At 40.4% G+C, this 17221-nt stretch overlaps 1 protein-coding gene across 3 annotated transcripts in view; it reads right to left on the bottom strand.

Moving 5' to 3' along the window:
• The window catches only part of arap2 (ArfGAP with RhoGAP domain, ankyrin repeat and PH domain 2), a 143819-nt gene that overhangs the window by 37263 nt on the left and 89335 nt on the right, over nt 1-17221 (bottom strand). For all 3 annotated transcript variants that reach the window (XM_061709774.1, XM_061709772.1, XM_061709773.1), the window contains 3 exons: nt 10770-10914; nt 3884-3986; nt 3155-3353 (listed from right to left, as the gene is read on the bottom strand). In XM_061709774.1, the coding sequence (XP_061565758.1) occupies nt 3155-3353; nt 3884-3986; nt 10770-10914 (447 nt within the window). The remainder of the gene's footprint in view (nt 1-3154; nt 3354-3883; nt 3987-10769; nt 10915-17221) is intronic.

A 17221-nucleotide genomic window follows, 5' to 3' on the forward strand; every position in this document is an offset into this window, starting at 1 on the left:
TGACGCAATGCGCCCGAGGTCTTGGCCCGTGTTGCTTGCTGCTGGGAAAGAGAGAGGGTCAGGTCAGCGACGGCTACTCTGTAGTAGCAGTATGTTCTCAGCAGGCGTGTAGTCCTGTAACCTAAGTGGTACCGTGTTAGTTGTTGAGATGCGGCTCGGGTTACTCTACAAAGCACATACGTACGTGCACATCCAGACTCAGAACAACCGTGGTAGGACATTGTTAATTTGCTGTTTCAATCCAGCAAAAACACATCCAAGTTGGTGGGATCGCGTTGCAGAGGAAAACATGTTCATGTGATTTTGCAGTTTACCTGAATGTATTGATTGCAACTGTTTATTGAAGAACAATGGAAAATAATGTGAAAAAAACACAAACAACAATATCATAATCATATTCACCATCATCATAATTAGGGCTCCAGTGATCCCTCGAGTAACTTGATTACAATAAATGATAGAGGAATTTCCTCTGCCTTGAAGCTTCGTTTAAATAAAAAATACATTTAAAACTTCATGTTTCGCACGGGTTCTTCTTAATGTGACAACGTGCTAACATGTATGTACATGCATGTGTCCCTTATAAAGCGGAAGAAGACAGCGTTGCGCTTTTCGTAACGTGTTAACAGTTTAGCTGGCCAGATGCCGGCCTGGGACTGACAACAGTGACAGTGCCAATGAGAAAACGCAGCAAAGCAAAAGTAATAAGGAGGAAGAGAAAGAAGATGTCGAAGGTGTGGGATTATTTCAACATGGTGTAAGACTCTTGTTCCAAGTCCCGGTCTACAGCCAAGCATTTCTGTTTAAACGTGTTGGTTCTGAATGTGAAGCTGCACTATTTAAAAGCACTGTTTAAGAATTTTTTTTTTCTTTGATACTTGGAAAAATACGTTTTTTTAATGTTTCAGGAAATGTTAAGTTAAAAATACTTGTACTTCTTTTTTTTGGAAAATTTAACAAACAGTTTACTAGTTTGCATAAGTAAATAAATGTCAGTTATTGCCATAAAAGAAGCAAATTGGTTGTTTTTAATCAAGTAATCTGTCTTGTTTTCTATTGTATATTTATAATTGGGCTTTAATAAAGCAAAAGTAAGTTTTATCCGATGAATCAATGGAATATTTCATAGAATAGTCGATCACCAAAATCTTCTATAACTGCAGCCCTAATCATAATTATATGCTTAATTCAAAACATTGTTCATGAAAGGTTCAGAGAAAACTACATTCAACTAAAACTACTTCCCTTCTATATCAGAGTCGGTATTAGTTATCAGGAAGGAGACATCAGGAGCTCAATGGAGCTCAGAAAAAGTGTTTCGGTGCATAAGAAACTCACCCGATTGAGATGAATAACCATATCGTATTGATTGATGTAAAAGTGTGTTGTGTTATCGGGCCTAATCCAGGTTGCACAATGTTGCAGTGATGAGCTGAAGCCAGTGAAAAGGTATCAGTCGTCGGGTTGTGCGGTACCTGCTGAGTCCTTGCTCAGCCTGTATTATTCTTTACTTAATAATACAAGTGGAGTTCTCTGAATCGATGCATAATTTGAAAAATTCCTGCCGGGCAGTATTACACTCTTTGTTGCTGTAACAATGAACTGAAAAGTTGTTTTTTTGTACTTTTATCTCTTATAGTGTCAGTGTACTGGCACAACGTTCGTCTGACTTGGCTTCCGAAAGAGGCACGCACCTTAGCCAGGGTGCTGAATCACTTGGTAAGTTTATAAACTTGTAACCTTTTTCTTTTCACAAAGAGAAAGATCAACGTGTACATTAAGTAGTCACTTTAAACCATGTGAGAATATCCTCACTGCTAATTAGGTGTTTAGGTCTGTGGAATACGGTGGCCGACAAGGGCCAAACGCACTGCAACGGCTTAATGCGTCAGTTAAGGAAAAAGGCTTCAAGTACAGAAACGATTCAAATTCACAAACTCAAAACGAGGTACAAAAAGAGGAACGTGGTGCAAATGAAAAAACGTGGTGCAAAAAACAAAGACAAATGCAGCATCATCAAACGCGCTGCAAATAGAGAAACGATGCAAAGCACAAAACAATATAAAACAAGAAACCATCTTCAAAACAAAAACGCTTCATAACCGGTCACTACAACCGGAAGTGCATTTTTCTTTGTTTTTTGCAGCATGTTTTTTAATTTGCACCACGTTCCTCTTTTTGTACCTCGTTTTGAGTTTGTGAATTTGAATCGTTTCTGTACTTGAAGCCGTTTTCCTTAACTGAGACGCATTAGGCCGTTGCAGTGCGTTTGGCCCTTGTCGGCCACCGTAATGGAACTCCAAAAAAACTAGAAATACAGGAAGAAGGTTTAGTGATATTTTAACATACCAACGTACTGCTTGTTTGGCAAAACTACTATAAAATATAAAAAGTACAAACATTTCCAGTGGACTAAAACTTGTGGGTTTGAGGGAAAGAAGGTCAGCTCTTCAAGTCTTTGTTACATTTACATTCTTCCCTTTACAGTGTGCATTTATGGATTTGTGAAGAATAGATTCTGAACAGGAGATGTGTGTTTATTTGCATGTTTTGTTGAGAGAGAGAGAGAGAGAGAGAGAGAGAGAGAGAGAGAGAGAGAGAGAGAGAGAGAGAGAGAGAGAAGGGGGGGGGATCAACAATCTTTCTCCAGACAGAGCTAGTCAGTCTTTGATTAAATTATGTGAAGTTATCCATGCTTGATTTATGCCTGAAATGGTTTCATCTGAACTGTTCTTTAGCAATTTTGTTTCAACGCACTCGGAGAAGGAAGGATTTAGTGGTTTGAGGGCGACAGATAAACACTGTCTTACTATATTTGAGCCCTTTTCTATTTGAATTTGAGTTCTGGCAAGGGTAAACCTATTTCCTGGACTGATGGGTTTTTCCTTTTTTCTTCTAAGTGAAAAGTAAAATAAAAGGATTATCGGTACCTTTACATTTGTGGGTCCTACTTAATCCTGGATATAATGAAACGCCATAATGTTATATGTTGTACAAGAAACAGGTTTCACCCTTTATTCAAGATGCACTGAGCTCAAATGTTCAGTTTCCATTCACAGGCAAACCTATTTATCTATTCATTTATTAACATTAAATGGTGCATATAAGGAAAAATCTGAAAAAAAACAAGAAATGACTTTGAAAGCATGCTTACTAAGCTCCTGTAGTTGCTTGAGTTGAAGGACTTCCTCGTCTCCCTGCTCGTCTCCTGAGCTGTAGTGCAAGGCAGAGCCCTCCAGCAGGAACCAGCCAATCCTCCAGTGGTAAAGGTCATAACCTTCTTTGTAGAGGAGTCTGCCGATCAGTTCGCCCTCTTTACGCACCAGTCCCTCCACCTTACTGGGAACAAAGCACTGCAGACCAGACGTGCACGTAAAAAAACAGAGAATGGGCTCAACAAGTTACCGTCTGGTATCTATAATGTGAAAGCTTTTTTTAGTGAGTCATATTAAAACAAGTACAGTTAACCACAAAACATTCAAAAGTTTAAATTCTGAAAAGTTTATGACCCTTGGAAAAAGTACGTACATGCCCACATTTTTCTGTGGTTCAAAGTGTAACACGGAGGTCTAAAAGGCGAATATTACAGATGGAAAGACATGAACTACTGTTATATTGGCTCTAAATGTAAATGGCTGAGTTATCTGAGACTTAAAAGGCAAAGAAAGGAACAGGAGCCATATTTATATAAGGTATCATTACAGGTTCCTTTCGGCAAAGCGGAACCACCTGTCTTCCACAAAGCAGTGCAGGCAGCATGTGGTCCTGCAGCACATCCACACGGCATCACTTTGACTTTAAGTGAAAAACAAACTTAAAAGATATGCAAAGAATTGTTTTTCTTTTTTGTGTGTGTGGGTGCACTCTGTATAAAGCGTGTCACCTTTGTAAGCGCTTGTATCCAGTCGCGCTGCGTTTCCTGTGTTTCAGCCCCGACAATCAGCACCCGCTCCGTCTGCAGGTACAGCTCCACGGTAAACACAGCCCTGCCAAAACACAGTCATTGTATATTGTGTATGATGAATTTTAAATTTCCTTACAAACTTGCAGGCGCAGCAGAAACAGGCAGAGAAACACCAACAACTATCCAGATTACCACATATTCAGGGGTAAAATCTAGCATTTGGGGCACCTGTCAAAGCTGTTAACTGGTTTACACCACTGAAGGCGGAGTTATAATCCCTACTCCTCCCCCTTAAACCAGCTACTATGAACAGAGCAAATGTCCATCCATTATCTATACCCGCTTTATCCTTTGCAGAGCAAATGTGTGATAGACATTTAAATAGTCAATCCATCTTCTATACTGGCTCATTCCTATTCAAGGTTACAGGAGTTTACTGGAGACGATCCAAGCTCTTGAGGTGAAAGCCGGGGAAACACCCTGGACAGGTCACCAGTCCATTGCAGGGCCACATATAGACAGATGACCTACACACTCACGCCTACGGGCATTTTAGAATCACTAATTAGCCTGGCACAATGTTTTTGGACTGTGGGAAGAAGCCAGAGTACCTGGAAAAAAAATAAAAAACCCACGCAGAAAGGCTCCTGCTGGGAGTCAGACCAGGAACGTCCTTGTCCGAAGCAGCAGGCGGCCCACGTTTACATAATACATCAGGAAGTTGCATCAACTTTTGAAAAACAGTGGCACGATGTGTTTCTCATCTCTCTAGTATCGATGCTTGCTGTAAACCCTTGCCGCCCATTATGATCCATGTCCTTTTTACTAGGAGATAATAGATGCAATCACTGCTTTAACGACGGCTCTAAGCACACGCTCAGTGACGGGTGGGGATGAGCCGGAGCACGTGAGGTGAGCGGAGATGCAAAGCCAGGCTCTGGCCCGGCCAAACGTGCTCATTCATTTTAGAGAAATTCTCTCTCGTAAAATAGGGTCTGTTACTCATCTCATTCCCAGCCATTTCCACCGGTACATAAAGTACCGAACTAATCAGTACGGGGTGGGCTATGGAATGTCTCATACAGTAGTATCTGATTCGAAACAGCTAAGATGGCCACAGTATTGTTAACAACACCTTAGACCATCAAATTATCCACCCTACTGCACACCATCTTGTTGCTCGGCCTTCGTGACATCCAGCTGACGTGACTTCCCAAAAAAGCTCCAGTTTTGTCTCGTCATGTCAAGGGCATTCCTTGTCAAAGCTTGTCAACATGCACGGCAATAAATTAGGGTTTTCCTTTTTTTCCGTTTTGTGTTTTCAATTGTGGAGCCCTCCAGGGTTTTGTTTTTCAGTGGTGCCACCAGCCAGTGCTTTATCTTTACCTTAGTATGTTTTCCTCTACCCTTCCCATCAAACCCGGGGTTGCATTTCTTCCTGCCTCCACGTCACCGGTAGTTGAACCATGAATCGGAACCTCCTTGGAGATCGTCTTATAGCGTTGATGCTCTCAACTTCTCTACTTTTCTTTCTGACCACTCTATCCTTACCGTGGTCTACAGTGTTTTCTCCTTTTAAAAAGGATAAAAATACTAAAGACATCCATATGTACAGCTGTATATGTGTAGGTGAGTTTGACTACCAAAACATCCACTCTTTCAAAATAAAAGGAGCACACATTCACTTCTCCACTTATTTACTCGCACACAAACACACACTTGCAAGCAGCAAAAATAATCTCTGTTGGTCTTTCTCGTCCTGTTGTGTTTGCCTCCACTTCCAAAACCACTCTCTTGCTAAAAGTTCACAGGTCAGAGCATCGCTACGTTAATGGCCTGCGCACACAGTCAGTGGTTCCCGTTTCTGTTGAATGCTGCAGCGAGTGTGCCTCTAAATGCTACGATGGGTGTTTAAGGTGTCGTGTCACCGGGGTCATAGCAGCTCAGAGCTGCTCTTTTAACAGGTGTCAGGGAAACAGGCGAGACATGGGTGTTTGTGTGCCCTCACATGATCCCTCTCTCCATCTAACCCCGCTCCGCACCTCCTCCCGTCTCCACACCGGCAGGTGTGCAGGCACTTGTTAAAAGGAGGTCTCTTGGGGAGACCGGGGTGGAAGAGTACATTGTTGTGCTTGGCTAATGCTATAGCGAAGAAAGGACACAAGGGCTGAGAAATGAACAACATTAAGCGAGTCCCAGAGGACCAGGAGAGTTGCAGAGGAGAGAAAGACACAGCAAACTGACAAGCTGAGAACATTTCACATAGCTCATTTTGTTTCAAATGATTTCTATCTGTCCGATCAACTAAATGTCTCATAAACATGGTTAGAAATATTATATTTGCTTTCTGCCCTTATTTTCTCTTTTCACTCGCACCAAATTGACATTAATGCCTTAAAACAGTCATCAAACTCCATGTTTTAGGTGGAGCTGGTCATTTGTATCACAATCATGAAAAGAGCAAGTACAGGTGAGTTAGCGTGTTGTGACAAAACGTGAAACTAATGATGCGGTTTCATAAATGACAACGTTTTTACAAAATCGAGGAACAGCAGGTTTTTTCTCCGGCCCGGTTTTGGTTGTACTCGTCTCTGCCACACTGTCAACCGTACTCTACGTTCGCTCTCACATGAAAGTGAAAATAACCCTGAATGCTGGCTGGTGTCGACTCAAAGGGATTTAAAAAAGGTCCTGAATGCTCATTTTCTCTCGTTCACTTTGCTGCAAACTGCCAAACAAATGGGATTCGTGCATTTAAGCAATATTAGATACATTTTGGGAAGAGCTAAATTCAAACAGCCCCCAACACATACAGTACTTGTTTCTGTTTTCCTCTGAGCACTCTTCAGGCTCATGTCTCATTTCCAGTATATGACCAACTTATCATAACCTACGCTCTGTGTAAGTCTTTAAACAAATGAGATGGTGAGAGAATAGTATAATAAAAAATGAACAAATTAAAAAAAAATTAAGGAGTAAAATCGTGAAAAAGGCAGCTTTATGTCTAAAGAGAAAACTGGGGTGCCAATATATGTTAAGTTATCTATGATTTAGATGCTGATTTATGGTGTTTTTATACTTTTGCTATCTTTTTTTGTTTGACCATTACTACTTGTTTTGTTAAGGTAAACTTATTCGCGGTACTATTCCTTTGCGTTTAACTCAGTTTTCTATAATTATATAGAACCTGAAGTACGCAATGCAAATGCTTAATGTTGCAGACACAAGTGAGTGTGGATTAGCAGCCCTGCGAGGGTAGATGTAAAAAGGTCTTTTGACCGTTATGATGCCGTTTATGACACCTTTTATGAACATGTTAGGTAATTACGTCATTTACAAGAACACCCAAGGTATAAGATATAAGAGAAGCTTGGATATGTACAGATGGAAATATCACCTGGATGTAACTGACAGCAAAGCGGGAAATAAACTACGATCTGACTCTCCCTGTGGCTTCGAGGGGAAAGAATAGAACGGTTCATACGAGTCAAGCCCAATAATGCCCTCCTACTGCTAATAACTGAGTGGCTGTGAAATAAGTTTAAGGTCGCCACCACATGGGGGAAGTACAGATGGAAAGGAAGGTTCTTCGGTAAATCCGAAAGTGAGAACTGACTTACAAATATGCTTGCTAAAATGAGCGGATGAGTCAAAGGGCTTTAATTCCTTAGCACTGGATTTGTAAAATTCATGGGACTTTAACGTATATTTGCTCCATAATTCACAGTGTCCTCTGCCACGGTGAAATTACCCAAATGCAGTGTTTAATGGTAACAACACCTACGGACTCCTGCAGCAAAGCGATAGGCTGCTGGTGGGAGTGTGTCATCTGCATATATTAATATTCATGAGCAGCAGACAGTCAAGAGGTGAGATGTCCCTGCTCTCCTCGTGCTCAGGCATGCCGGGGATGCTGGAAGTTGCAGAAGTGAGAGGGAGTGAAGCAGAGTTTAATCTAGTGGAACGCATGGCCATTAGGAGTGTTAGAGACTGAGAAGTTACAGCCTCTGTCAGGGTGGCGCTGTGACCTGCGACTGGGATGTTTGCAGCCAGCTAAAAATGCTGCCGCTTTGTTGTGACTGGATTGTGTGTTTGTGTCCAGCTCATTAGACGGGGTCATAGTTTCCATTTCCAGATGTTTTTCTTACGGCGCTATAGATAGCATTTACGAATAAACAGGTTCCCACATCGTAACATCTGCTGCCATCAACAAAGAGCCGGCTTCTGCTTTAATCATAGGCCATTATCAGACTTTTAGTACACACACACACATAGTGTGATCCAGTGGGAGTAAGAAATGTGTGAACAGGAAAGGACTAAGGCATTTTTGCACATTTGTATCACCTCCAGAAGAAAAAGGAAAGTTTGCTGTGGAGCAACTTTTTAACTGAACCATAATCTGACAGAGCAGTAAGGAAAGTGATCGAAGAGAAGGCGACAGTAAAGTAAACCGGGGAAGTGGCAGTTAAAAGCTGCACCGCTCGCCTGCATCGTTGCCAACGTAAACTGGAAATACAGCACTCGTAAATCCCTGATGGTTCTGTTAAAGTGAATGATGCTCGGCCTCAAATTATGTTAACAAGACGCATGATGGAGGGTAGAAGCAATGCAGAGCCCTGCGTTTACAAGCGTGCACGTGTCCATGTCAAACCCGGCTATCATTGCATGTGCAGCAAATTATAGCTGAACCAATAAAATAAATAAATCATTGATGTTTTTGTGAGGTATGTGTGTCCTTAAAGCTGAGCAAACATGTATATGTGTAACACTTATGTGTGAGTATGCAAGGTGTTACTTAATGAGGTTAAATTTGAAAGTTGCATGTGATTAAAAGCCCCATAACTTAAGTCATATCCTGTAAAGTGTGATTGATTATAAAGTGTGCACTTATAGGATTTAGATGATCACTTAACACCATTTATTGGGGGCATTGCACCCTACAACTATTTTTAATCACTATACCAGGAAAAGAATAAATATCAGTATTGTGCTTATAAAATTATGATGATATTGAAAGTAAGTAACGTTTAATACACAAACGTTGGTTGCTACCCTTTGTTCAGTGTGAGAGAAAAGGTAAACAGGAAGCGGTAAATAGCAGTTTTTGCTAACGATGAGCCAGAGGTTGTTCCTGTGTCAGTATTTTTTAAGCCCTGGTCCAGAACATAGTAGCAGATCTCGAGTTTAATAAAACAAAAAGGACACATCTAACTCTTCTATTAAACTTCACAGACTACACATAGCTGTCCAAATCAAATACAAACCAAATACACCATGCATGCTTCTGCTCCTCCTCGGCCACGTCAGCCGGCACCATCATCCCTTGGCACAAAACAGTCTCAGACAACGTCCTCACCAGTCTATATTTCTTCCAAATTTCTTCCTGGTTGCAAGAATCTCCTGGAGATTCTTGATCCTGACACCTCTAAACACCCTAGGACTGATAATGAAAACTCATTTCGCACTTCTATACCTGTTCCCTTTTTAAATCTGCCATTTAAAAAGATAAATTAGCACTTAACCCTTTAGGCGCCATGGTTTTTTTAAATAAAAATGTTCAGTTTTCACATCATGAATTCAAAAGGCTGCATCTTGAAACTGGTTACTGTAAATAAGAAAAACATTCAGTAGTACTCAAAGTGATGGGAGTTAATTTACTTACCTAATTTGCATCTTGTGATCTCACGGGACAGAGACCATATTGGATTACACAACTTTCAATAAAACTGCACTTTAAACTCCTTTTATATTTGCATAATTATATTTTTTACTCATATTATATATATTTTTGAGCATACCTGTTAATTTCATTTGCAATAAGGTCCCATAAATCACCATTTAAAAGTAGATATAGGAGGCCAGTGGGTTTATTCTGACCACCCCAGCTGCTTCCACTGTTATTTCCTGTGTGATGTTTCCACCCATGCTGCTTCTACCACGTCCGGAAACTCTCTTAGCTATTCCTTGATTTCTGAAAATTTGTGCTGCCAGGTGTACACCACCATGGTGGACAGACATCAATGATGTGAAAGTGGTGGTGGCAAATATTCCTTCAGAATTCAGCTTGGCAAGTACCTGACAAAGTGTTTCTTCAACACTGAGCTCTTGGTATTTTGCGTGCAAGTGCTTCCTCGTCAGGCTGGAAGAGCGCGTTTCAAACACGATTAACTCATGGACTTTGTACGATAGTGAGAGTAAACTGGAGTGGGTTCGCCGAGCTTGAGTTGTACAGTCAAAGCTAAGATCCCATTTCATGTGCTATTTACTTTCCCAAAGTTGTTTATTTTGCAAAACTGAAGCAGCAAACTATGGAGGACCAAAACTGACATAATTAAAAATAAAAGCAGAAATATATATATTTTGTATTTCCATTCCCTTCTCTCCTCTTTTTACTTCACCTTATGCATTTCTGCCTCATTATGCAAATGAGGAGGGCTGACCTTCTTGGTCCAGCTCCTCTACGATTGGTCAATATACAGGAAGAAGCAGGATCCTTCCCGTTGATCATTAAAAGTGATATTGTTTTAATACATAATATTCATTCATGAATGAGCAGATCTTTTATGTAGTTTATACTAGCTTGTAAAGCAAGAGTTAACAACCGTCTCTAAGTCGCTCCAAACTAATTCTGAATGTAATTAATTTGCCTAATTAAAAAGACAAAATGTTAAATACAAGTTAAAGATAAAATCAACGGATAGATTTTATTTTTTCTTTCAATTTTCATATACACACCACTTTATTAACTATACCAGGTGTGCCTGGTACCTTATGTGTGAGGCTATATGATGGTAACATTGACACTACATATTACAGACTATATAATGCGCTTTAAATAACAGGAAGTCTGCATGTGTGCTCGTACCCGGCTCCAGTTATCGTCTCTGAGTTGTTCACAGCGAGGCTGACCACTTCTGTGACGTCCACTCTCCCGATGGCTGTGGGGCTTCGATCGCTCTCGTAGAGACTCAGGGATCCACCTTCCAACGTACACCAGCGGCGTACCATGTCTAAAACATACAAACACAAATAGAAATACTGTTCACACAGAGACATGCTCAATATTACCTGTAAAATCTGGTTCATGCAATACAATCGACACAATAAATTATGTTTCATTGACCTAAATTAAGGTGAATGTGACCTCCCGCCTGGAGTTACACCATGTAATTGTGTGGTCCAGCTCAGATCACAATTGGCATCAAACTATGTCAACATGCCTCACCCAAACATCAATACGGGAGCGTGACTGAGCATAGCAACCAGACTAGAGTTACATCTTGGACTAGCTTTTACTTGTTGCCAAGTGCTATGACAAGAAAAACACAATGCTAAGAGAAATACATGACAGGACTGATCTGGGAGTGTGATGTGTTATACTTTCAATGTTGCCTCAAGGTCAAGCTGTTTACGCTATCATGTGTCAGCCAAATTTCCCTTTGTGTGTCTCCAAGGTTTGTTAAAATAAACTTAGTTAAGTAGCTGTTTTTTTTTCATCATAGCTAACCACTAACGGATGCTTAAGTGGCAGGCGTTTTAGGCAGGTTGTGTTGTTACAACATGCTGTTGTGAGTTGTGTGCAGGGCTTTTACGTATTTTGATCCCAGCATGGCAAAAAGTGTTTATAGGATGAATGTTTATTTGTAGGGATGCCTCGATACCGATACTGATATCGGTATCGGGGCCGATACTGCTCTCATATCCTCGTACTCGCAAAAATTATCCGATACCACACACCGATACCACTTCATTGTTGTTGTAGTTACTGATTAGTGACTCTAGGGGGAGATGTTGAGCCGCCCCACGGCTCCCCGGGTGAGGCAAGATAGCGACAATTAATGCAAGCAGGAAGTCCGCAGTGTGGACATGTTTCAAAATAAGGGACGACGTCAGAAGCAAGGCAGACTGCAAGCTACGTGCTGCTAAGGTGTCAAGAGGAGGAAAGGAGAAAACGTCGTTTAATACCAGCAACTTGATAAAACATCTCAAGGCGCATCATAAAGCTGAGTATACAGAGTTTGCTAATGCTACTGCAAGACCTCCCAGCCCCACCGTGCCACGGAGGAAAGCCCAGCCGGCTGAGTTTTGTTTAAAATAGTTATTCTACTCATTTTATTTATTTTTATTGAATTTATCTGTTGCAAATAAAACCTGTATTCTAATTCATTGCATTTTTAGCCTACCGTAGTTATTTTTGTGGTAGAAGTATCGTATCGGTACTCGGTATCGGCGAGTACACAAATTAAAATACTAGTACTCATACTTGGTGTGAAAAAAATGGTATCGGGGCATCCCTATTTATTTGTAAAGGCACGGCGCATAAGCTATGTTACAGCTAACAGCTGAAACTTATGCTTGAATGACAGGCTAAAGGGGGCTGACAGAGAGTTTATATCCTGCCTAGAAAAGCCCGATTTGTGTCCAAATTAAAAAAAAATGTAATCAGCTGTAATATAAACAGCACGTATGGATATACCCAAGTGCACACAGAATTAAAGCTGTTAAGAAATTCCAAGTACAAAGCAGATTTCAATCAACAAACAGCCTCTCATTGGGAAAGCTGGAAAACACACAGCATTGTCTTTCATGACGATTTGACTGCATGATTTACGCAGCCAATGAGCATGAAGTTCATGAAAACGTACCTAATTTTGGATTTTCAAAGTCATCGTGCCATCTGCTTTTTTGTTCCGCAACAAACACACACAGCCTCCCGTCCCACTCCCCTCCGCTCACGACTGCAAAGTTTCCACTGTATTCACCTCATGAATATGCTAATTGTGCATTCATCTGCCAACAGTGTGTGATGTTTCTGAAGGAACAGATATAGTTCCAATAAAAAGGAAGTGTCGACAACTGGATGTTAAAAGAAAATGGATGTGATAAGCCTGGAAAAAGAAGATGACAGTTTTGCTCCGTTCAACCTTCGGCTGCTAGCCTTTATGGCTCTTTCTGACTTTATCTTTGTGTACTCTTTTTATATAAATAAAAACCAATTTGGACATGATTCTGCAAACTGCTTTAAAACTGCTAAATAAATAATATTTATTTTCTTCCTTGGCATTTAGAAAAAAAAATACTCTTCTTCTGACCTCACTTCACTTCAAGAAAAAGATTATTTCTGCAGCTGTGGATTCATCATCTCCATTTAAAACCCGGCGTGCGTGTAGAAGTTGCGGATGTGCACGTTAGATAGGAAAGAAAGAGACAAAGTGTGATATTTAAAGTAATTCCCGCTCTGATCTGTCTGTAAAAATATAATGTTGTCTTGGCGACAGAAAAGATTGAAATGCAGTTCAATTTGGTGTCTTTGAATAACTGCGGATGGGCATTAAATGCCATGTCCATCACGTTTTTAAATTAAAGATGGTTACATTCTTGCTGTGCCATAGACTCTCATTAGGAAAAAAGTGAACAGATTACTCTTCATCATATGAGATTTTCACAAAAGCATTTTTTAAAAAGAGACCGATGTCAGTAGATATTATGAGCTGTTAGATAGCTCAATATTGTGAATTATTACACAAAAAACCCTCTTTCCAGCAGTGATTATTTGGGAATCCAGGTCATGTCATATATGAATAGGATTTCTTTTCCATCAGAAAGTGCTGGTGCCGATGCTGAGCCAATTCAGTCTTGTACGGTGCAGGGGTCACATTAACCCAAATAGATTTTATAATTGAACTTTTTAGGCTGTTATTTTCACCCTCAAATAGGCATAAGGAGTCATCTATCCAAGGCAAAGACCCAAGACCTAATGCCAGCAGTTTAACCCGATGCATTTTAATACGCTCAAGCCAACCCCGTGCAGACCTGGAGGGAGATCTGAGCTGGTCGGCTACAGCAGGTCACCTGAGTTGGTTTCAGTTTCAGTTCCTGGAAATTCTTTCTTCCTGTTTCAGTTGGGATTGTGCAGTTTATATGGATCCACGTTAACCTCACCAGTACACTCTCAAATCAAATAATAATTTTTAAATGAGAATAGACTCTTTAATCGTCTTTAAAAAAAACATTGAACAAAGACAAAGATGTCACATGTTTCACTCTCAGAATATTACATTTTTCTCTGAGTGTGTTTTCACAAGGCCAACATTTCATGGAGTAAAATACATTTTCACAAAAAAAAGTCCAGATAGCTCTGGACGTTTCCTCTAACACAAGCACCAGGCTCATATTTGTGGCTCAGAGAGAAATGTTTTAACAAATCTTAGTTAAATAAAATTCCTAACTTTTCATGAAATTTCCTTTAAAAGTCTTTAAAAGTTTTTTTGCGTTTTCTTTTCCTTGCTATTCCAGCCTCGGCGTAACCGTTCTGTAGTCCTGTTTTCCAAGTTGGTACTAGGAAATCAACACACACTGCATTGACAACAGTGCTTTTTGACACTTTATTTTCTAAAATGAAACCCATTTCCAATACAAGTTATTTTTAAACATGGAAGCTTCAACCTTCAATATGGTAATACGAGAAACACATGAAACAATTAACGATTTAAAAATGCATTTCTAACTCTACCTCTACATTTCATTGTCAAAATCTAAAGGAATGTTAGAAGTCCTAAAAGCCTTTTTGCAAAGCCTGCATTCGGATGCAGGTACAGTATGTGTAGCTTCCAGATTTTACCTCCTTAAACAGATAACAGATTACATCAACATCTGGAACAAACTGCAGGAACGCTGAAGCCCTCAGTTCCTTTAAATCGAGGATAAAATCTATTTTTTTTACAGTTGCTTTTGAATGAATTATTTAAACTATTCTGAATTTAACTTTAAATAATGTAAATTTTTGTACTAAATTGTGACTCTGGTTTAAGTCAAACTCTTCTTTATTCTAACACTGTGCTGTACCTTTTTTCTCCTCCTCACTTTTTTCAGATTTTCATTATGTAAAGCACTTTGAATTGCTTTGTTGCTGAAATGTTCTGCACAAATAAACTTGCCTTGCATTAAGGACACAGAAAAACTAGACTGAGATGTCCATTGAGAGTTTCCACTCCAAGGGCGAAGACATTATAATCTGCAATTCTGAGAGGGAAATTGCTGTGGGCTTGTGGGTCCGGATAGAATAATGGCATAATATTTCACAAACCAGTTTTTGAAGAATCAGCCTAATGATGGCCACTATCAATGATTGATATAGTCTTTAGGGGTTTATAAATTAAAAAAGGCTGTCATACATACTGCTGAATGCAACTACTACTGAACTATAGCATCTTCCAGCTAGTGAATGCCTTTGGCGCCCTTTAAGGGATTTGCCAAGAAAATTATTGCTCACATCACTCAATCATGAGCCTCGTTCCCTCGTCTTTGTTTGTGGCCCGGCATTTTCTTAGCAGGTGGGACACCGCTGACTTCCACACAAGCACCAGTGCACTAAGGGTAACAATAATGCTTGATTTACAATCAAGCAGCTGCGTCCATTGCCAGCTGTTCCCCCGCACACAGCAGCGGCGGCCCCATGGCCCAGCCAGCCGCGCACCGCGGGAGTCCGCAACCAGCCGCAAGAGACGACGCTAGCGGAAGCCAACTGCAGGACGTGCTCCACCAAATAAATCGGGCCAATTAGCTTGTGCGCCAAGAGAGCTTCCCTGCATAGTATTTTATAAAGAAAAGAAGGCCTCTGAATCTTCCCTCCCTTTTCCCTTTCCAGCAATTTCTACAATGCACTGAATGCTCTAAATGCGCACGACGAGGTGGTTTAATCGACAAATCAAGTCAATAATGTGGCAGTTACACCGGCTGAATGGACCGAGTTTGTTCTCAGGAAAGTTTTTAACTCACAATTTGTATTCAGCTTTATTTTTAAAACCCCAGATTTGTGCAAAGTCTCCCTAAACTTTTTTTTTTTTTTTTTTATCAACAGTCTACAGACACCCATTTAAGTGTGTATCGAAATAGCAGGCTATTCCACTCAATCTCCCCTCACTCACTCTCCGGCGTCCACCCCTTCCACCAGTCGTCTGCTTATCTTGCCATCAGACTAAAATATCTGCGATGAAGACATCTGGTGCACTGCCTGTCAGGGGGGCTGGAAATGGAAATCGGGAAACTGAAGGGATCTGAACAATCTCCCTGTGCCAGAATTAGAGTTCTCTCCATTACAGTGACGGATGGACAGCTATGGCGTAAGATAAGGTTCATAAACACTATCTGACGTGTGTTTCCAGTTTAGTAACAGTACTACTGACTCATTTAAGAAAAGCACTCTGAAATCTACATTAGATTGAGAGAAATAGCTCCCTGTACTCTTTATAAAGCATAAAACAGAGTAACATGAATGTGAGTGTTATTTAATATTGTTTGACTATTACATTTTAACATAAACCACAAAGATAATTTGGCATATCAAAAGGCATGACTCCATCTTTGTTGCAGAAAGTAATTGCATTGTTCATACGGGCTCAATAAAATGTAATTTGACTTCCATCCACATGCCCCCCTCCCTCCATCCCCCCTCTCTCTCTGGCATTTGTGAGTTACTGTTGCAGGCAAAAAGTGGAGTGCTGCTGATGAGGAAAAGACAAAACTAATCAAAAATTACGGGTGCCATTTCCCTGCTGCTGCTGCTGCTCAACATTTTCAGACGATAACTGTGTTTTCCTCCCCAGGCTCACGCAAGAACGCAGACAAACAAAGACGCGCGCACGCAGCAAGTACACACTCAAGAGCTGCGAGAGTCACTCCTCCGGCCGTTCAAGGGGGAGGATTTAATTTGAGCTGAAATTAACTATCTACCGTGGATTTAAACACACAGAGGAGAATGCTCACATGGTTTTAAGCACAAACGAGACAACAATAATCTGTTTTTCTAACCCTAGTCTATAGTGTATTAACAGCAATATCAACTGTGTTGTACTTTAATACTGCGCAGTAGTACAATGGCACTGCTGTCGGAGCCACTGGCAAAAATTCCTGACAAATCAATTTATATCATACTGTTCATACGATTCTGATTAGTGTAACCAAAGCCTATTAGGTGTCTACATTTAAAACAAACAAACAAACACAAAAACAAGTTTAAGTCTGTCGCAGAGTGCTTTTATGAAGTCCTGACACAACCCATGAATTATTAAGGACTCGAGCACATCAATAGAGCATCAATCCATTAGCCTGGGAACCAGAAGCATCCTGTAGTACATTCAAAAATACCGTATCCCTTTTTGCTCACACAGTCCTGACATTGCTTCCCGTCATTGAAGAAGCTTGAACACATTAAGTTCTGAACCCAACTGCTCTGAATTTTTTAACAGCCACTGTTAAAACACCATTAATGTTCAAAAGGAAAGTTCTCCATAATAGATGAAATAACAAGGTGTTTAT

The sequence above is a fragment of the Cololabis saira genome, chromosome 20 (genome assembly GCF_033807715.1).
Source record: "Cololabis saira isolate AMF1-May2022 chromosome 20, fColSai1.1, whole genome shotgun sequence".
NCBI lineage: Eukaryota > Metazoa > Chordata > Actinopteri > Beloniformes > Belonidae > Cololabis > Cololabis saira.